Source organism: Poecilia formosa, unplaced genomic scaffold (genome assembly GCF_000485575.1).
Source record: "Poecilia formosa unplaced genomic scaffold, Poecilia_formosa-5.1.2 Scaffold42, whole genome shotgun sequence".
Classification (NCBI taxonomy): domain Eukaryota; kingdom Metazoa; phylum Chordata; class Actinopteri; order Cyprinodontiformes; family Poeciliidae; genus Poecilia; species Poecilia formosa.
In genome coordinates, this window is record NW_006799981.1 from 1,832,991 (window position 1) to 1,854,847 (window position 21,857).

Below are 21,857 nucleotides of genomic sequence, written 5' to 3' on the forward strand. Positions count from 1 at the left end.
AGAGAGGAATGGATGATGAATCTGTGGGATTGTAATGAAGGAGATTAATTGTGAAATCTATAAAACATTCATTCCCCACTTCATCATTCAGGATTAAAGTATTTCATATTCATTTTGAATGCAATATCCAGCTTAGTTGGGATGCATTTGATGCCTTTATTGATGCATTTGAACTATTATTTTTCAAGAAAAAGTAATAATTCAACCTCAGTGATTTTGAGCCCACATGTTCTTTTTAGAGATCAACAACATTTCACCAAATTTTCAAGTTGAAAATACAGATGAACCACAAAAATAAAATAAATTTTGGGGGGAGAGAGTTTAAAATATGTCCCATCTTTGCCTGCTCAACAATGAACATTTTAATAAAACTAAACAATCGTCTGATTATAAAAACCGTTTCTCACATTTACTCAATCAAAAGAAGGGTCTGTTCTCCATTGTCTTGGGCAAGAAGTTGTCGGTGTCTCTTTCTTTGAAAACATTTGATATATTTAGTGCTCAAGTCTGTTTCTGTGTAAAGATCTGGTATATTTTTGGTCCTATGAAGCTTAAAGAGAAAACAACTAAGAAGATCTTAATGCGTCAGTAAAAGTACCGCCTTAAAATATTTTTGAAAAAGTGTCCGTTTGCAAAGAACTGTGGTTTCAAATTTGAACAAAATCCCTCCAGTGGCCTCTAATGAACTCCACGCTGCACTTTGGAGCCCCTTCCTTGAAGCTAATGTAACATCCATGCCTGTGGGATGACCGAATGCGAAGATCTGACCAGAACTCTGTTTTATATCTTCCTTGTTGCATAAGTAATGTTTTTTTTTTTTTTTTTTTGCCACTGTGCGTCTGAAAATAAATGATTGTTGGGTTTCTTGCAAAAACCACTTCTATAAACAGTAACTTTCTGTGTGACAGAAGGAAGAGGAGCAGTCTCTGGTGAGTGTCCTGGGGGAAAATGTTGACAAAATGCAGCTCACCAGGAGAATTCTTGATCTCAAACAGGTCAGCCTTGTAAAAATGGATTTAAAACAATGCATAACTTACACTGACAAAAGCTTTGTACCAGTTAAACAATGCATTCCCAGATGGTAACAGCCTTATTTATCAGTGTCCCCTGTCTGATTGTAAACAGACCTTCAGGACATTCAGGAAGGGAAACTAAAGTCTCTGCTCTTTTTGCGACAGGATGAGCAGCTCCACAGAAACCTGCATGAGGAGATCAACAACTTGGCCTTGAAGCTGGAGAAACTGGGGAAGGCAGATGGCAAAAACATCACCATCAGGAAGAAACACATCAATAAAATGTATGCTCTGTGCTTTACGCGAAACGTAAATGCTTCATGTAACATCTCCAGGCTGAAACCACAAGGCGTAATGTTCTTCATGCAGGTGGCTGAAGGTCCAGTCGTACCTGAAAAACTACCACGAGAACCTTCAGGTCGCACTGGAGATATCGTCTTTTTACCAGCAGGCTGATAATACTCTGGATGCTATAAACAACATGGTAAAGTGACAGAAAGCCCAATACTAAATCATAATTATGTTCTGAGAGCTTCTTATTAACTCTCTGTTTTAGATGTTTCAAAAATTGGCATTAAGGCAGAATCAAAACAGAGGCAGATACAAATGTTCGTTTCAAGGATTTTTACTTGATCGAGGAGAAGTACTAGAGCAGTTTATCGAACTTCTAACTAACAAAGGAAATTATCTTGCTTATATACACGTCTGCGCGCTTTGCACACATCTAATGGGGATATTTTAGATTAGAGGACCAAAGTCTCAGCGAGATCTAGAGAAACTCATACATGCGTTTATCTGTAGTCGCATCGATTACTGCTACAGTGCCTTCGCAGGTCTGCCTACAAAAATCAGACAGCTGCAGCTAGTCCAGAACGCTGCTGCTGTCGTTCTGACTAAAACCAGGAAGATAGAGCACATAACACGAGTTCTAAAGTCCCTGCACTGGCTCCCTGTAGCTCAGAGAATACACTTAAAATACTGTTGTTAGTTTATAAATCACTGAAATGCTTCGCACCACAATACATTAAAGATCTGCTGTTGTTGTATCAACCTTCCAGACCTCTCAGGTCTTCTAGCTCTGCATCCCCAGAACCAGAAGCAAACATAGAGAAGCAGCATTCAGCTTCTATGCACCACAAATCTGAAACAAACTTCCAGAAAACAGTTGAAACATTGAATTCCTTTATATCTGACTACAAACCCAGCAGTTTAAAGTTGCTTTTGAAACGTAGTCATGAATCATTAATCAATAATCTGATGTGTAATAATGGTAAAATGTCATGTTGTTGACTGTGTGTTTTATGACTTTGTATTTTTGCGTTTTTATGATGTAAAGCACTTTGAAATGCCTTATTGCTAAAAGGCGCTATGCAAATAAAACCTGATTGATTAATTTTTGCAACCCGGAAAAACCACCTAGAAACTCCGAGTTTCCATTTCCAACAAGAAATAAACTTATGAGTTTAGTCTTTCTACATGATATAAATACTGCAATGTGTATTTTTCACACCAACCGTCAATGTGTCACATTATTCTGAAATCATACAAAGGTCTGGAAATATGAGGTCAATAAACAAGAAATATAAGACAAAGCAGAAATAATGCCATCAATAAATGCAACAAGTTTAAAAGCAAAATACAAGATAAGTAATAAAATAATAATCCACTGATGATAACTGTAACATATTTTCCCAACAGAGGAGAAGCATGCCTGCATCCAAAGACCTGGACACCTTTGGCGACAGAGAAATCCGCGACATTGCCGGTCAAATCATGGTAAGAACAGAGTTTTTTCCCCATCCTGCATGCTGCTCCAGAAGCCGTCTCCGCCTAACTGCAGGCCTGTGTTCGGTAGATGCTGGATGTGAGCGTGTCTCAGCTGCCCAAACTGCACCCCGGCCTGGCTGCCGGCGTCACAAAGAAGCAGGCCGAAGTGAAAGACTGCTGGGCGCTCCTCCAGAGGGATCTAAGGTACGTCACCGGTGAGGATGAAGTGTGTTCTACACGTTGGGGTGAAAAGCTGCAAACGTCTGTAATGATCTGGAAGATGGATCTACGTGAAAGACGCATTACGTCAACTCTGCTGCACTGATTTGCTTTGTTCTCACCATTAAAACAGTGACATCATCTCAGTCGGTCAATTTGCTGAATCTGAGATGAAAAAAAACATTAACAAGAATATTTTGTAACTTTATGGAGTCATTATTTGTTTGTTTAATAGCGTACAGTTTGTATCCAGACTGTTACATCACTGGGAGTTTTACGCTATCAGAAAAAAAAAAAAATCTCCAACAAGTAATAATGACTCTCTTTGTTTTGTTTTTCAGCAATGTCAGCTGGATTTTGTTACAGTGGCGCTGCATGTACAATAAGCTAATATTCTTTAGAAGTAGTAGCAGTTTGTCTTAGCGTTAGATAAATTAATCTGTTGTTTATAGCAGAAGGAAACATTGCAAGAAGTGTTATTTTATTCTGGAACAAAAAACGTTACATTGACAAAATGGACACAGTGATTGATTGGGATTGCTTATGGAGGGAAAGGACGTGCAAGTCAAGAGAAGGAAAAGAAAAAAGCAAAATCAAAAGAAATAAAAGGAAACTAAAGTGAAAAACAGAAGCAACTAGCTGAGCCTTCATTGCAAATGTGCACAAAACTTTAATGTTATTCCGCTAATATACCCCCCCCACAAGTTTGCAATTGCAATGTTTCAAGAAACACAATTCAAATCACACGTGAATAAATTTGTTCATGCAATAAGCCTTTAAAAACACGATCTTCCAACTACTTCCTGTCGTCGTCTTCTTTGTGGTTTGTGCCAGTGGCAACATCAAGTTGTTGATCATGTGACTCATGTGATGTGAAAAACAGTTTTTGCAAAATAAACCAATGTCGATACTTCCAAAAAAATCCACCTTGTGCCAAAACCTTTTACTGTCGAAACTGTCGTATTTCCATTAAGCGAATTTATTTTTAAAACGTCAAATTGCTCAATTGTATGGCCAATGGAAACAGCTACTGACAAGAAAGGGAACCAATCCAAAGGAATGTGAACAAAGGAAATAAAATGTGACAAATGTGAAGAAAAGGAGCAAATGAGTGTAAAAGAAACAAAGTGAAGGAAAGGAAAATAACAAGTTACTTCTCATGTAAAAAAGCAGACGTGTCCAGATTCCTGACATCCAAACATTTCTCAGACCCAGCCTCCCATGAGAGTAGCCTATCTTTTGCTCCCAACTCTACATCATTTCAGCTGTTCTATCAGCTCTAGTTTTAACTATTTAAGTGGAATAAAACAAACAGTGGTAGAAAACCTCATAGCCTTAACTGGAGTTCAGCGCTGGTCTCTGAGGTCCAGCTGTCAGCGCCAAAGTAACCTCCTGCTCCGCCTGCAGGAGCGACAGGACGACAGACTCCCTCTCCGGCTCCACTTTCACCAGGGAAGACGCTGACCTCCTGACTCCAGCGCGAGAAGCCCAATGCATCATGGGATCTGAGACACATGGGATCATGGGAAAAGAGGTGAAGGAGGAGCAGAACCGTCTGAAAGGCAGCAGAGTGAGTAGTGGCGGGAGATAAGATCTGTGGCTGCAGTAAATGACTCACTTTGTCTTTTTGTTTGGAAAATGCCGGATTTGCAGCTTAGTCAAGGTTTTTCCAAAATAAAGTCCGACAAATGAGCCAGGCTGCAACTTCTGGTTTTGGCAACAAACACGCTGCTGGTTTTCCATCCCTTCCAGCAGCTTAATTGCACTTAAAAGCACCTTGTGATGTTCCAGTTTAGAGCCATCCCTTCGTCACATACAGTCAGAACAGATTCCTCTTCTGGCTCTGAAACTCCTGCATGTTGGAGAGCACCATATAATTTTACTTGGTTTCTGCTAGCCTTATCCTTAATCTGACAAATAAAATCCAAGTCTGGGGTTGTCTCTGATGCTGCTGCCCTGTGAAAGTCATAGGAAGAGCTTTTAGGATGTTGTTTATCCTGGCACAGGATTTCTTTAAGTTTCCACTGAAAATATAAAGTTCTGTACAGTCAAACAGAGTGCCAGGGTAAATGGGTCTTTCTATTGAGCTCCAAATCCTATTTAAAGTCGACTGTATATCCATTATGTCATAAATACAGTCATTTATTTATGCCATATGAATAAAATGTCTGGGATTCACTGCTGGGTTGCTTTTTGAGCATGAGGTTTCTCAAAGCTTTATTGAACATGTGCATGCTCCTACAGTAACCCAAGAGCTGCTGATAAACCTACAAGGAAATACTCTTGGCTTCTTTTGAAAAAATAAGCATCGGAAAACGACGTGGTATGTCAAAAACCAGTAATTATGTGTATTTTTAGTCTTTTACGTTCACGATTTGAGCTACTTAGAAGAAAAGGAAAGAGACCCTTTGGACAAAGCTAACCAGAAGTGCGCTTCTAAAGTTTGGCAGATGTTCGTTTCATTTTGTCATGAGAGAAAATATCTAATAGAAGGTGGAAGAATTGTTGATTTCAGTTTGGGCATGTACTGGTCCGACTGGTCCGGCTCCAGTCTTCCCTTAACTGGGAGATGGGATCTGCTGGGATGCATTATCTGTGTTCCTATTTATGGAAGAGATTGTAAAAAACCATTCTTAATAAAGCCCTGTGTTGTCAAAATCCAACGCCATCACTGTAAACAGGTGCAGGTGCAGAAGTTTTTGAATTATATGATTTTATTTTATTTATTTATCATCCATGAAACATGTTCCTATATAGCAGGGTTCCACTGTGCAGACAGGAAAAATATGAAATGTGTGTTGGGGTTATGCGAGTACAGATCTGGATAAGTATGGAAAGATGTTTGTTTACAGACTCTATTCTCCATCACATTTTTTTTTTAAATTGGATACATCTACCCATAATTCTATCTGTTTCTCTGTCTTTTCTTGTCCGTCCATCCATCCATCCATCCATCCATCCATCCATCCATCCATCCCTATTTATGCTTTTTAGTAGGGTTGGGCATTTATCGTATCGTTTCTCATTTATCGAGATACATTTCTTATTAGATTTTGATATGTCATGATAAATTCCAATAAATATTTGAAAATCCTTTAAACTGTCTGTATTTTTAGGATTGTTATTTTCGCTATTTTTCTATATCTTCTTATCAATAAGTACCAGTAAATTTTAAAATATTATTAAATCTAGCTACAGTGTGCATTTAAGTAACACAAACCAGACTTCTTTATGTGACTGGAGTCTTAAAGAAGCATATTATAAATGGGTATCTTTTGTGTTTGTGAGGCTAATTGCTGCACCATTCAGTCACAGCTGTTCAGTTACATAAAAAATAAGAAATATTTCCTCTTATCACTTTTATCTATATCACGATAGTATCATAAAATATTGGGACACAACTTTAAGTCCATATCGCCCATCCCTACTTTTCAGGTATTCTATGTGACGTTACAGTTTATTGTTAGCCTAGTATCAGTGTGTGCAGTCATCAGTATCTCAGAGGAACTGCTTGGAATGTGATATTTCTTGGTTGTTTATAATCCAAGTGTGAGGAATTCACACTTCAAGTGCCAACAAAAGATGCAGCCTGCTGGATGGCGCTACAGATGCCCACACCTCACACAGATGGTGGATTTTAAGATGCCAAAGGTGACAGAGATAAAGAGGACGGAGGGAAATGTGGATTTATCATGACTGACATTGTCATCGCATGACTTTCTCTCACTGTTCAGCCCAAATATCCGTGATGTTTTTCACATAGATTGGTCTCTCTTGAAAGATGAATGGTAAACTGCCCCAGTCTTATCGTCTCTGTACCTATGAGAACATGCCTCACTCAGTAGTCCATACATCTTTGTCTTTGTGTTAGCGGTAGTTACGGCCTCTTGTTTCTGGAGGTAAACATGGCTATCGTCTGTTTCTCCGACTAATTGCGGCCAGATGCTGCGGCTGCAGACCAGATGGGCTCGGCGCAAAATGATAGTTCTTGGCTGACATCACCTCGGAGCGCAGGACGGTTAGACACTCCGAGGTGGAAAGGATCAGCAGAATACAGATAAGAAACCTTACAGAGAGAGGAAATGGTGAGCTATAATGAGACATGATTAGGTTTACTGTTGCATATCAGTATTAATACCACAATGATATAATAACTTGTTTTTGAGCAAAAGCCACTACGAACAAGGAAAGAGAGAAGCAACCATGTTGCTTTGAGAAACTGATAGTTAATATCAAATAAATGTAATAATTTGTTAGTTCTCTGCAAATAAATGGCCTGATTACATCCTGTAGTTATTTATATATATATATATATATATATATATTACAATTGAATATTTAATACATTTCATATTTATACATTACAGCATAGTTAGCTTTGATTGATTGAAAAAATATATTTTTAAATTCCACATTACTCAAAAGCCTTGCCTTCAAATATATATACATATATAAAAAAGATTTAAATTACAAGCCAAAGACAGTTTACTAATATAAATCTGTGAACATGATGAAAAATATAACAGATAAATAATAAGACAAAGTCATTAATTGTTTTTTGAAATGGTTGTTTTTAGAACAGATTGTAAAAAAAGGCAATGATGACGACCAACTATGTTCACTGAAAGTGCATTAGACGGGAACAAATCATAAATTTAAGTCTCAATTTGTTTGGTTTTATGAGATTAAATGATCAATATATTCTGAAAAGGATATTTAGATCAAAATAGTTACAGTTTAGGTCTCATACAATAAGTCATTTGCATCTTGAAATCGAGGAAACGTGATGTGGCCAATAAAATGACTGTGAAATGTATTTCAAAAATGATTTGTCTATTTTATTTGATAACATTGGAGCTCATGTGAAAAATAAAAATCTGCAATGCATTTTAAAATAATTTAGTTAATTTAAAACCATATTGTTCATGCAAGAATTTAAAAATACGCTCAGGCCCAAACCTCCCAATCAAATAAAAATCATTCTAGAATTAGAAGTGCATTTTACTTTATGTATATCCATCAGTAATCAATATTAGCCATAAAAAATATATATTTAAAAAAGATAGCCAATGGTGAATGTGCAAATAATTTAAAAGACGATAAGAGGCAGTTTGATGGATTGGTTCTTATTGCCGTCACTCGCAGAAATAAGGTTCTTGGTTCAAAATTAGGAATTAGCTCCAAAGTAATAAACCACATCCTACCAAAACAGCTTGTTTCAACAGAACTGACTAGAAGTGAAAAGAAGCATGTTTGTATAAGTCAAAATTGCTCCCAGAGCACTTAGTAAAAAATTTTAGATTGTCAGTTTTAGGTTTTCTTCTGCTCCAACAATAAGTGCGCTCTGAGCTAGAGAAACATGGAGGTCTCATTAAAAAGTCCAGTGGAGATCCCTGGTCAACCTAAGCACACAGAGATGGCTGTAAAAGTGGTTCAGTGGCTGGTGATGTCTTCCTGCATGTAGAGGCGGTAACCACGGCACTGACCTTGTTCAAAACTCGGCTGCACAGCTGTAACAGTGACCGGTTATGGAAATCGCTTAATGCTGAATAAACACAGCTGCGTGTTTCACAAGATGAACACAATCTGTTTCATCTGCAGTGTCTCTTTTACATCATCACAGCGCATGTTTGCTAATTTGGTTTCATTCATAATATAATTTCATTCAAAAATGGCAAACAGGGGAGCCCTGCACAGGATAGAGAGGGAAGCTAATAAAGATCAATAGAGCAACAATTACTTCTTAATGTACTGTTTGAGAGATTTGTTTTCCTGCACAGCCTTCAGCAACGTTATGAAATTTACTTTAGCAATCAGAAACACTTCTCTGAAACTGAAAGAGAATATAATATTCCTGCTAGCAGCCGTGGAAAAGTAATTTCCCCCTTTGTTTTTCATGTTTTAATCACTCTTAATGTTCCAGGTAAACTGTTCAGATAAAAATAACCCCAGTAAACACAAAATGTTGTTTACATGTTGTGACCTAATTAATGAAAGGGGAATATCTATCCAAACAACTGGTCAACAACTATATGGATGTGTTTGTTTTAACTGGAAGTAAGTTTTTGCATCTCAGTGGAGAAAATTTGATCCATTCTTGTTTGCAGAATTGTGTTAATTCAGCTATACTTGAGGATTTGGGGGCATCAGCATCTAGATTTTTGGAACCAGACTTTGACTATGTCACTTCAAAACTTTTTTAAACATTCAAAGATGGACTTCTCAAGTGTGTTTGCCCAAACATTCTCCCTCAGGAATTTGTTGTAGAGAGCAGTTTTTATTGCTCTGGCACTTAAATGTTCTTCTAAAATATATTTAGTCTTATACTAGATGTAACTGGACAAACACTTTCCAAAAAGTTTCACTTTTGTCTCATCAGTCCACAGAACGTCATTGTAAAAGTCGAGGGTCATCAGGATGTTTTAGATAAATGAGTCGTGTTCCTTACGCAATAGGAAAAGCTTCGTCATTGTTCTATGATTCCTACCTAAGAGGATAATGACTCTCCCTTTGGGCCCAAAGCCCTGGAAATGGTTTTATAAAACTTTCCAGACTGGCAGAGATGTAAATTATTTTTGTTTCATGAATTTTTTTAATCAGGTTTTGCTCTTTGAGATTTTCTGGCAACAGAAAGTTTGACTCTTTTGTCCACAGAGTATCGTTGACGACCACAGTCAAACTCGGAGCAGCCAGCAAGACGAGCAACAATCAGTGAACCACAGCTCTTCACCAGAGGGAAATGACTCACTCGGCGTAAACGAAGCCGTCAGCAGACATGAACTAAGGTGACTGTTGTGCTTGACTTCTCTCTTGATGACACAAGGAAATGTCTTTATGTGAAGTTAACCATAAGTGGAGTCACACATCTGTGTTTTCTTTGCAGCAGAAAGCCGAGAGAGGAGCCCAGGCTTCCCTCCGGCCACCGGGGCCACCCACAGCTTCACCTGCAGCTCCAGAAGTTCACTTTGTCTGCAGACAAGGTGATCAGATTTCTCTCAGATGCAGCTAAAAATTTATTTCTGCAACTGCCTTCATACAAATCCCAACACTATATAATTACTGCTTCTACGCATCAGAGCTGATTGCACAGTTTTTTGATTAGTTGTCATGCATGCATAAAATGAGACTGTTGATTTAGAAAGTGCTCTAATCTTAGATTCTTGCCACAGCTAATATTTATTTTGCTCACTGGAAATGTGAAATATATTCAAATTGATTGGTTGACAACCAGTTACAGCGAAACATGATTATCGGACAGCTAGAATGAAATGCCACAAAAAATGTAGAACTAAGAAACACCAGAGACAAACATAAGCAGCAAAGAAACACCAACTTTTCACCATAAGCCAAATAAATAATGCTAGAAAGATAATTAATTTACTATGAAATCAAATTAATGCTGAAAACAAGATTAAACTTTTAAGACACCAAGATGATCATAAGAAAATAAGACAACTTTAAATAAGAAAGTTGTAATAAAAGAATGACTCCTCACTATAAATCGTACTTTTAAGAACCAACAGATGGCCTTTCTCAGAATATCTGAAACAGACCAGATAAATAGATTGGATTAAAGTCATTGATACTTTTAATACAGTAAAAGCACGTTAAAATAAATTCTAATACATGTCATAATCTGGTTTGTAAAAACCCAAATGTAGAGCGAGACGGTCATAAAAGTGTTCAGATTTCTTAATGACAAAGTTGAATCACAGGGAGAGAGGGACATGCAGTGGAGAATAACAGGGGGATTCAGATCAGCAAAACAAGAAAAAGAAAAGAAAAGAAAACTGTAAACAAAGAGAACTGAGCAAGACACAGAGGAGTGACAAACCAAGGGAAAGACGTACACGGATACAAAACAAGCTAAAATTCACAGGAAGAAGAAAACAAGAAGTAAAAAAACTTCCTTTTAGGAATAAATCTAAATTGCCAGAATCAGATGACAATAAAGACAAAGAAACGTAAGAGGCAATACTTTTCAAACACAAACAATAAAGAAAGCCAATCCCCAGTGTCTCGTGATTGAAGTAGCCAATGCAGAGCTCCATGTTAGTCATTTCCAGCACTAAACCTATCAGTAGGAAGCTTTATTTCTCTGTAATGTTTGCAGGACAGTCATCCAGTCGTCTATATATTTGTCCTTGCTGATGACTATTTCCAGCCGTCACTGGGCAAGAGACAAGGTACACTGTGGAAAGGTCACTAGTCCATCACAGAGCCACACAACTCACACCTAAGGGCAAATTAGAGTCATGTTTTTAAGCCAGAGTGGTATAAAAGTGAAAAAGACAAAAAAAAAAAAAAAAAAAACATCATAGTAACTGTTTTCTGTTTTTGGTAGCCAAGTTACAGGTTGTGCGTGTCTTTTTTTTTTGACACCATCCAACCCTCTTCTCTCTGCTTTCCTCCTCAGACTTTGTCCTGGCTGAAAGACAACGTTTCCGTGGCAACACAGGTGTGTTTGATAGCGAGCTCCGAGGGTCTGGAGGCCGCCAGAAGGTGTCAACAGGCCCTCGAACAAGAAATCCTCAACAACAGAGCCAGGATAGAGGTGGTCAAAAGGGTAAACGGAGGCATTTTAACGCCTGAGCAGCCGCTGCTGAATGGCAACGTGCAGAATCTTTGCAGATCTTTAGTCGACGTTCTGACATCTGGTGTGAGAAGGTTTCTGAGTTATCACCTGCACTCATGTGTTGAAAACGCCTTCCTCAGGAGGGTCACGGGCTGGTCCGTGCACAGCACCCAGGCAGCGCGAGGATTGAGGAGTTCCTCAGCCAGCTGGAAGTCCTGTGGGAAGAACTGAGGAGGAGGCACCAGAGGAATGCTGTGTTTCTGCAGGCCTCGGAGAAGCTGGGCTTCAGAGTGAGATTCATTTTTTTTAATAATTCTTGAACAGATTGTTCTCTGAGGTCATACTGTTCTAGGAAGATTTACCATCAGGACAGATTACTCTGGATCGGTTCTACCACCGTTTGGTGCTGATTCAGAGAGGTATGATAACAACTAGGGATCCAAGTTATGACCCAAGATTAATGAGCTAGTCTAAAATTTATTCAGATCATCAGTCAACTAAATTAATTGATGAGCGAACTTTTTTTTTTACCTTCTTTTAAATTTTAACATTATTTTGTTTCAACTGATAGTTTCTCACATTTATTAAACTGAGACATATTTATAAAATAGAACAAAACAGGAACCTTTTAGGCTGCTGAATAAAAAAATAAAAGTTGAAAAGAATAATGCAGATCGGCTGAAATGACGCTATAAGTTATATTGCTAACCCAAGGAGCTTGTCGGGTGTTTTAATGTTATAACAGAACCGCATAAAGAGCATTTTGCATCCTAACCGGATTCTTTTTTGGACCGTTTCTCTTTCTCGTTCTGGTATGGCCGCCATCTTTATCCCTGCTTCAACTGACTCTGTTTAAGTATGATTAGCGGCGCCCTCTGCTGGATGGCAGCCAAAGTACAACAATAAAGCAAGGTCAAAGCACACATTATTAACAAATCAATTGGAACTAATTTTATTTTAATAAACATTTATCAACTATTAGTCGGAATTCGATTAATTGCTCGCATTCCTATTTACAACCGTTTATAAAGTACACTGAAAAATTATAGTTACTGCTTGAACTTTTTTCAGGTTTTGTGAGGTTCCAACCACAAATTTGCATGTTTTCATAGGATTCAGCACAAGTATATAAATTGAAACACAGGTTTCTGACTTACTTAGAAAATAAACCTGAAAAGTGTGGCATACATCTCTATCCAGCCCCCATTCTCTTGAGCCAACACTTTGTGGCATTTATCAATAATGCAAATCTTGTCTGAAATTTTTAACAGTTCTTCTCTGCAAAATACCTTGAGCTGAATGGAGACCATCTTTAAACAGGGATTCCCCATTGGATCTAAGTCTGAACTTTGACTGGACCATTTTGAACACACGCTTCATTCTGATTCTTTCCATTGTATTTCTGGGTTGCGTCACACGTTTCTGGGCCCCAGTCTTTAGTCTGTTAGAGCTTCTAGCAGGTTTTCTTCAAGTATTGCCTTCTATTAAGCTCTGTTTATTTTTTTCTGTATTTAATGAAAGGTTACATGCAAGTTAGCTTTGCTTTATTTCAGACATCCTAAGATGTTTGCATTAGAAAATAGAAAATACTTGGTAAGATTTTGAGTTTTTGCCGCTCTGGTTTTCATGTTTCTGTTTCTTCACTAAACCTCTGCGGCTTTCACAGGACAGCTGCCTGGATACGGTTTAATTACACACTAATGGACTTTTTTTACTCGGTAATTTGTGATTTTATTTAAGGGCAGGAAATTAAAGGGGACTGAAACAAACGCATGGCATACTTTTCACATTTTCATTTGTACATTTTTTATAACCATGATATTTTCTGTATCTCTTTACAATTATTCAGTACTTTGTGTTGTCATAAAATCCCAATAATGTACACTGAGGTTTGTGGCTGAAACATAATAAAATGGAATATAGTTAGAGAGATATAAATACTTTAATTTGATTATGGGTTAAATCTAATTTAGAGCTTTGCTTCAAATAAGAAGCCTGCTATTATAAAACATATAATTACTGATGCTGTTGCGATCTTCTTCTTTCAACTCTGACCTAAATCTCTTAAATGTTTAAGAAAGAAAGCCTCTCCATCTTGACAAATGCTATTCTGCACACATTTTCAACATTTCCTCTGCTTCTGTTCGGCTAAGGTTGTGAAAGTGCTCCAAGCCCTCGGCAGCCTGGAGGCCTGGCTGGAGTCCGTGGAGCTTTCCATGAAGGCGTCCGCCATCGCCGGCGACCCCGAAACCATGAGCCGGGCCGAGAGGGAGAGCTGCCTGCTGGAGAAAGAGGTGGCAGCTCGCGGCGTGGAGCTCAGCGCTCTGAGGCAGGAGGTGGACCGCCTTCACGGCCACAGTCACCCCCACACACGGGGATTGGCAGTGCGCATGGAGGAGTTGGAGAGAAAGTAAGTTTTACAGGGGTCGAGGTGAGCTGCCCGGCGTTTGTCATCATGGAAGATTCATGTTATGGATTTGAACCCATCAGGGATGAATGATGCTGGCAGTTTCTGCCAGTCACAGAAAATACAGCATGTCAGTGTTTCCAAGACATCACAGGTTGGGGTTTGCCATGTTTGTAATTCAACATGGAAGGATTTACTCATAAAACTCCCCAGTTTAAACGCAAGACAAATAATGTTGCCCTATAGACCAAAAAAGAAAATATACCTACCCACAGATCTCATAACCTGAAACTTTATCCAGATTGGCAAAAAAAAAACAAAAAAAAATTCTCCATGTTCTCATTAACTGTGTATCAAGTAGCATGTTGGAAGACCTGCTCCATAACTTCAGCTTGTTCTTATGAGTCAACCACTTAGTTTGTGACGGGTTGCCTTACGCTTTGGCAGTAGTTTGAAGGACAGCCTGTCATTGAGGTTCACAGTATAACCTAACGATGTTGACAGGCTTTCTGGAAGTACCTGTGTCTATAAACAGAAGGTCAGACTCTGGAAAAAAGTGCACCAGCCTGAGCAAAGAAAATGAAAGCATGGAAATGTCTCAGTTTAGGTGTTTCCAGGGTGGGAGTGTTGGATCGGGCAGAGATTACCGCCTGTTTAGCCCAGGAGACCAACGGTGCAGATACAGGATTATTCTTATCTGCACCTCTCATCCAGCTGTGCAAAAGCCTTAAAACAAATTATTATTTTTTAATTGCAGTGGGATAATCTTGCTCTAAAATATTTAGAAAGGCCCTACAATCATTGCAAAACAAAAGCAGCTGAACCATTTTTTAAATTTATATATTTTTTTAATTGATCAAGCTATCTAGTAACTTTTATTTTAGAATGTGATACAGAGGTCTCTGTTAAAAATGATAAAAACAAGAGAACATGCCCCTCATTGAATAAGCCAAATGTGTATCAATTCTTAAAAATGAGCAAATGGCTACAAGAAGAAGAAAAAAAAAACTGGGCATCATCCAAGGTTTATTTTCTCGCCATGGCAGTGAGGAAGATGTTAACTGAAAGAAAACATAGAAAAGAAAGTTTTAGTAATAACCTTAAGAGCAACAGTGTCAAACTGTCCTACAATAATTATAGTATAAGTGTTATTCTGTGTTTTACAGCTATGCAATGCTAAGCTGCTGCAATAAAAGAAAAGTGTGAAGCGTTCTGCAGAGACACTAAGCAGCTGTGGAACACCTGGGCTGATGTCATTATTTAATGCTAAAAGAAAAAAAAGAGAGATTTAAGGCTAATTTATTCTAGAAAAAGCAAATCCCTTCATCATAGCACATGTAAGCTTTGTGCTGTAAGGTACTGGATATGCTCACATGATAATATTAATAAAATAAGCAGCGCTGGAGCCTTGAAACAATCATCTTGTGAGCTGATCTCTGTGTCTTTTATGTGGTTCTTCTGAGCGTGGATGAGCGCGTAGGAGCAGCTTGTTGGTGAAACCATGTTGGTGCGATTTGTGTTGCACAGGTATCACTGTGTGCTCAGTGCCCTGACCCTACAGAGCTCAAAGCTGCAGGACACACGCATGCTGACTGAGTTTCTGGAGCATTTGGAGCTGGACGAGAGCCAGGAGCTCATCGGAGGACAATACAATCTCAATCAGGTATTACACGTCGAACATTATCACGCTATCTTGAGTAATATTCACGTTATGAAACATCTCAATTTTTCATGCGTCTAACAGCCTCGACATAGTGACATTTCCTCAGTCCCTACGTTACTTGGGCTCCAAAGCAGCGGTGTTGGAGACAATCAGATAGAAACTATGGGCGACCCTGTGGAAGAGCTGCGGGAGGCCGTGGAGATGCTGAACGACACTGTGAGGGAAAGAGGTCGATCACAAAGCCACGATCACGCCATCCGGGAACTGCTCAGCAAGGTTAGACGAGGAGGAGTGGTGCTTAAACTGAGGAGCTACATTTAACATTTATGCTTTAAGAGGTTTAAATAATGTTGATTAGATCCAAATGTTACAGCTTAATAGGCATTTAATCATTTTCAGATTCTATGATCTGTAATAGAACCGCTGTTTTAAGCACTCTGCCCTAGAATAAGGACTTTTGGTTGGATTTGTTTTATTTTTGGCACATGTATAAAACTGTCATGTTCACGGAGAAGCCATGACATAATTTTATAGGTATTTGTGTTCATACCATTTAAACTTTTACAGTCTTGTTAAACTAGCAAACTATAAAATTTGCATATAGGATTTTATGTTATAGAAACGCACAAATTAGAGTAATTTAAATGCTCAGTTTCACCCAAAACCCAATCAGATATGTTAGAAAACTACTTTCCTCAGACCCTCTCTATTCTGTCCAATATAGAAAAATTAAGAGATGCTAAAAAACAAACTTTCAGCAAAAGTTACCTCCATAAAAAGAATAATCTACACCATAGATTTTTTTAATGTCTTGGTATAACATTTTGAAAACTATGCATCATTTTCCTTCTCCTTCAGCATAATGCACTACTTTGTTGCTGAGTTAGCAAATAAAATCCCAATAAATGAAAAGACCAAAGTTTGTGGTTGGCGTGTGAAAAAATGTGCTACGTTTCGTGGCTCCGGTTGTAAAACACATTAAAGTTCACTGCCTTACTGACAGTCCCATCTCATGAGGACCTCTTGCCTCTCCAGCATGCCAGCCTTGCGGTGTGCGTGGAGGAGTGTTTGTGCAGCAGCAAGGAGCTGAGCCTGGAGATCCTGGAGAAGGAGACAGACATGGCCGTGCAGTGCGAGCCAGACCGCTGCGGCTTCGGGCCGCTCCAGGACAGACTGGGCCACCTGGAGGTAAGAAAGGAAGATGCAGAAAAGAGAAATGACTCATCACTGATTACACAACTCAGAATTATTTTTGGAAAAAATCAGCTTCGCTTTCTTCTCTACAGCAAAACTGTGCCCTGTTTGCACCACTTTGTGCTATGTTTAGTTTTGCCTATCAGCCACACACGTACACACGGAGCGTGCAAAGATTTAATAAAAACACTACATTTATATGTTTGTTCTCCAGTGAGTCATTGTTCTGTTAACTCTAAAAGTGTGTTGTGTGTGTGTATGTTTTGGGGGGTAAATCTGGTCGGGTAAGCAGAGTTTCAGACGGGGATGGTAGAGTTTTGCGTGACTCATTTGTTGGCCAACGTTGTGTTTATCAAACGCGCAAAACAAACACACATGCATTCAGCTGTCAGGACTTGATTTGATTGAAGAGCAGAAATGACCTAATCTCCCAAACAGAAATAACTGTTGCATCAGCAGACAGGCATGCAGGAACTCAGCGTTGGTGAAGCTTGCTGTAGCTGAGAAACTTCATGAAGCGTTGCTCCCAGAGAGCCCTGAACACTATTAATTACAGCGTCGTCAAAAAATGGAGTAAAAATGTGGTCAAGACGGCAACCTATAACGTGGAGGCCCATATGGTTCACATATGGGCCTCAAGGAGAATAATATGCATGGAGCTATGACAAAGAGGTCATAGTCAGAGGAACAATCAGTCCAGGTTGTTTGAATGATTGGAGGATTGATGAGAGATGATAGAACCTCTCGGTGATTTTCTGCAGAGTGACTATGAAATCATGAAGGAGGATGTAAAGAAGATGGAGAACCAGGCTTTGCGTCTGAAGGACCTGTGTCCGGAGAAAGCATACACATTCGAGGTGAAGACCCAGTCTACACTGCAGGCCTGGAGCAAACTGGGGAAGAGCGTGATGGACAACAGATCTCGTCTGCAGGAGTTTGTGGAGCTCCAGGGCTTCTTCAGGAGCTACCTCGCCATGATGTAAGCAGGATGTCAACATCCCCGTCTTTGCTACAATTTGTAATCCATTTTTTTGGGAACATTTGCTTAAGAACAGAATGTTCTCTCTGTCAAGCTCTTGCCTCAGGGGGAGCAGGGAATTTGGGGATAAAGCAGGTTTCCTGGGTGTGACAGGCCAACGAATGTGTTTCCTATCAGGGAGAGTCTGCTTATTCTCATGTTTCTTACTGTTCCAAGTCTCCTAACACCACCTCCTCTTCTTACGCATCCCTCTGAACAGCTCATGGACCGAAGACACTAGGTCACGCATTTTCTCAGACACTGCCCTGCACCTCAGGAGAGAAGGACAGCGGCCACTGGCGGCAGAGCTGGACATCCAAATCGAGCTAAAGTTTAACGAGTTTGACGAGCTGGCAGCCAAAGCAAAGACTCTTTTAAACAAAGAACACCATCTCACACAGATGGTGAGCAGATATAGACTCTACCAAATCACTACAGTCTGCATGAGGTGGCTGATGATTCTGAGTTGGAAATGTGTTGCAGGTGAAGGAACGAATGGAGGAACTGAGGAGCATGCTTGGGTGGATCTCAGTTCACTGGAGAGCTCAGAAACAACAGTGGCTTCACAAACAGAACAGAGAGGAACCCTCACATGATAACATTTACTCTGAGGCAACAATGTGGAACTCATTTAAAGAGGTAAATTAGCAGCTAGGTGGGAGTTTGTCCAAATAAAAGCAAAAGTACCTCCTCCATTTTTATGACAAAACCCAAACAGGCTCAATAAGGGCATGAATAGGGGGATGTCAAGCCCCAACCCTCGTAGGCTGATTGTCTCCAGCTTTCAAACTGGTCCAGCACACTTCCATCAAATGCCTGAATTACCTCAGCATGCAGTCAGGCTCTGCAGAGTCTTCCTAATGATCTAATTATCAGATTCATATGTGCTGAAGGAGAGGCGCATCTAAAAGTTGTCCTCAGACTGGAGTTTGAGATCCCCTGAATACAGTAGATCTGCAATTAAGCTATTTGTCCTGCAGTTAGATAAAAGTAAAAAAATATTTGAAGTGTTGGGGAAAAAATGCTAAGTTAGAAAATTTTGTTATCTTAATTTTGGTGAAAGACTAGCAGACAAAATATGCAAGCTGAGAAAATTTCACAACATTTTGTTTGTTTGTTTTTCATCTCAAACAACTTAAAATGTAAAACAAAACTTGAAATTTCACTTGAAAATATGTCAAACATGACCAGTTTGCATGTCATGTTTGTGTGATTAAGCTTTACCCAGGCTGAAATTAAGGTGATCTTCCATGTAATAGTTTAACCACAAAACAAAGGAAATTGGACAAAAAGTTTAGTCGAGTATTGTTTGAAAAACAAAACCTGTGTTATAGCACTTTTCTAAATGCAAGAGTTGCTAACTAGCTAGCTTGCTAGCTGCTCTGTTAAATCTCTGTTTCAGAGCACACCGCATTGTGAACATCCCCATTCAGTTAGCTCACTCAGCTAGTCTGGTGACTCTTCAATAAGAACATGCCTGTAATCTTTGGTACGCCATCAAAGTTTATTTTGGTGTCCATTGAAAACATACAAAGACCTGAAGCATAGAGCATGAAGCCACAACATGGAGGATAAATGCTAACGTAGCTAGCTAGCTTGCTAGCTTCTCTGCTGCCAAACCTCAGTTTCTGAGCACAAGAACTTGCAAACATTGCTAACTCCCAATGCTCTTTGAATGAATGCAACTATATGGGCAATTGAGCATTTATATTTGATTAAGAGAAGTTAATTACTTAAAGCTTCACTGCTCTACTAGGACATGTGGCCAATAAAAAAAGTGAAATTGACTTATATTTATCGTAGTCATTGCTCATTTGGATTGACTGATTGCACCTGTTTGCATTTTATCACAAATTTTTAGCAGTTTATATTTAATGTTAAATTGTACCTTGTTTTTTTTCCAATCATACAGAACCCTGGTAAAATAACACATTGAGAAGAATTGGTTCTGGAACTGGCTATTTTAAACGTGGTTTTTCTGCTGCTCTATTTTGGTTATGTTAACTGACAGAATGCAGAATATAAACTTTGTCATCTTCTGCAATTTATATTAAAAGCGTGTTCATGACTTTTTTCACTCCAGTATGTCATCTACAAGCAGTTGAAATTGTCGGGCCTCTTCCTCTTCACCAAGCACATTTACACTTTGATGGCAATGAACCCTGATGAAGATCTGCAATGTTGCCCCCTTTCACATGTCATGTCTGCCTTACTGGAGACAGCCAGCACTTTAAAATCAACTGATTAAGAACAGTATTACTGGCTGAAGTGACTCTCTGACCAACTTTGACCTATTTTGAATCATCACGCCAACAAATATTACACAAAGAACAAGACTAAACAAGTACCAGTCTGAGATGTGATGCATCAAAAAGGTCAACACTTCACATGGCAACCTAGAAACCCATGAAGGACATTCCAAGTTCACATCTCAAACGTCATATTTGTTTATCCATATTCTTTCTTATTGTTGCTGTTTATTGTAGAAATATCTGGATTCATAGGGAACTTTTTTATTTGTTTTAACATAAACGATGGAGAAATCTGGAAACTTAGTCTGGAATTCTTTGTAAGACCTAAAACTGGGTTCTCTTGCACCAGCGTAAAAATTTCCCTCGTCTTTGTCTTCCCATACAGAGTTTGGTTGCTGACCCCGAAATCTTCCAACAATCACATGCCATCAGGGCCTCTGAGGACACGACAAATGCAGCTGAACGTAACGAAGAGAGCGAAGGGAAAATGTCGGAAGATGGGTATGAAATCATGAACAGGATCGGCCCACGAGGCGATTCTCCCAAAGCAAACATTACGTTGGTGAAGGAGAGCAGCAGCCCACCTGTTGGAGGCGCTGTAAACCTCATTCTTAGCTTTGGGAACACTGAGGACAGCCAAGTGCAGGTGCTCGACCTCCCTGCTGGGACAGATGAGATGTTGAAGGAGACCTCCGAGCCTATTCACAGGGTGAGGAGCACTCGACACAAAACATCACCCAACATACATGATCTGTTCAAAGAAAAGAGGAACGTTTTGATGCTGTCAGGCTTCGATGATCACTTTTCTACAACAACACTGCATGGGATCTCCCTCTCTGTACTGCAGGTCATTCCTTTCTCTTTTGGCATTCACAACTTTCTATTTTCCCCTCGTTCTCTCCCTCAGCCCGCAGTGCCTCAGTCTTCTGCCTGTAAAAAGTTTTGGAGGCGTTGCCAGGGGATTTTGGAAAATACTTTCGGTAGTTTAAAGCGAAAGAAAAAGATTTATCGGCAGAGCGCAGATGAGGTAATTTGCGCAGTGTGAACTGGGATTGCATGCACCGTCTCCAAGTGTGCCGAGACTGCATGCAGTGTGCAGCTGTTTCCTGAGGGTAGCATGCTTTTTTTCCTAACCTGCTAGAAGATACAAAATGTTCAACAACCCAGTGGTTTTAGCTCCTCTGCAAGGCAAATATAAAACCGAAGACAAGATTAATAATAAAAAATTTATCGATTTTAAAATGAATAAGTGCAGCAAATGTTTAGACCCTGAATAAGTAAACTTTATTCATTGTTTGAAAATGAAAGTCTGTTTTGAGTCTTTATATTTTTCCTCTTTATGCTGTATTTGAATAATAAACATATATGTTTTGCAGGCTTTTATTGAGAAATAGAGCAAGATTAAGCAAAGCATCTATAATTCCAGTGTTGACGTTTCTTTTTGAATATTGCTGCCGTTCCTCCTGTTTCTCTTTCCCGCAGCTTCTGGTCCAAATCCTGCTTGAGTGCGATGCATTCTTGGTTCATTAGAGCTTTTCTTTCCCTCACTATCTTCCTGAAGATTAATCACAGCATCTCAAAGGATTGAAAAAGTCAATGATCTGATCTCTAGGACATTTATTTATCCCATTTGCCTTGTGACCTGGTGCTCAATCATGCTGGACAAAAACATTCACCAGCAAGCTGCTCCTCCAAGGGTTCTGCTGAGTTTTAAATAAAATTTAGGCATTAGTTGATCTTAAATATGTG

At 39.2% G+C, this 21,857-nt stretch overlaps 1 protein-coding gene across 7 annotated transcripts in view; it reads left to right on the forward strand.

Annotated features, from left to right (window-relative positions):
* Positions 1 to 21,857, forward strand: part of mymx (myomixer) — a 42,607-nt gene that overhangs the window by 10,538 nt on the left and 10,212 nt on the right. For 3 of the 7 annotated variants that reach the window (XM_007551482.2, XM_016671202.1, XM_016671205.1), the window contains 19 exons: positions 909 to 995; positions 1,179 to 1,297; positions 1,383 to 1,497; positions 2,712 to 2,789; positions 2,869 to 2,984; positions 4,407 to 4,569; positions 9,654 to 9,784; positions 9,883 to 9,979; positions 11,416 to 11,565; positions 11,715 to 11,864; positions 13,728 to 13,984; positions 15,509 to 15,644; positions 15,726 to 15,920; positions 16,680 to 16,832; positions 17,600 to 17,817; positions 18,077 to 18,260; positions 18,340 to 18,495; positions 20,494 to 20,817; positions 21,016 to 21,135. In XM_007551482.2, coding sequence (XP_007551544.1) covers positions 909 to 995; positions 1,179 to 1,297; positions 1,383 to 1,497; positions 2,712 to 2,789; positions 2,869 to 2,984; positions 4,407 to 4,569; positions 9,654 to 9,784; positions 9,883 to 9,979; positions 11,416 to 11,565; positions 11,715 to 11,864; positions 13,728 to 13,984; positions 15,509 to 15,644; positions 15,726 to 15,920; positions 16,680 to 16,832; positions 17,600 to 17,817; positions 18,077 to 18,260; positions 18,340 to 18,495; positions 20,494 to 20,817; positions 21,016 to 21,135 — 2,949 coding nt within the window. The remainder of the gene's footprint in view (positions 1 to 908; positions 996 to 1,178; positions 1,298 to 1,382; positions 1,498 to 2,711; positions 2,790 to 2,868; positions 2,985 to 4,406; positions 4,570 to 9,653; positions 9,785 to 9,882; positions 9,980 to 11,415; positions 11,566 to 11,714; positions 11,865 to 13,727; positions 13,985 to 15,508; positions 15,645 to 15,725; positions 15,921 to 16,679; positions 16,833 to 17,599; positions 17,818 to 18,076; positions 18,261 to 18,339; positions 18,496 to 20,493; positions 20,818 to 21,015; positions 21,136 to 21,857) is intronic. The other 4 variants (XM_016671201.1, XM_016671203.1, XM_016671204.1 and 1 more) reach the window with 4 other exon arrangements.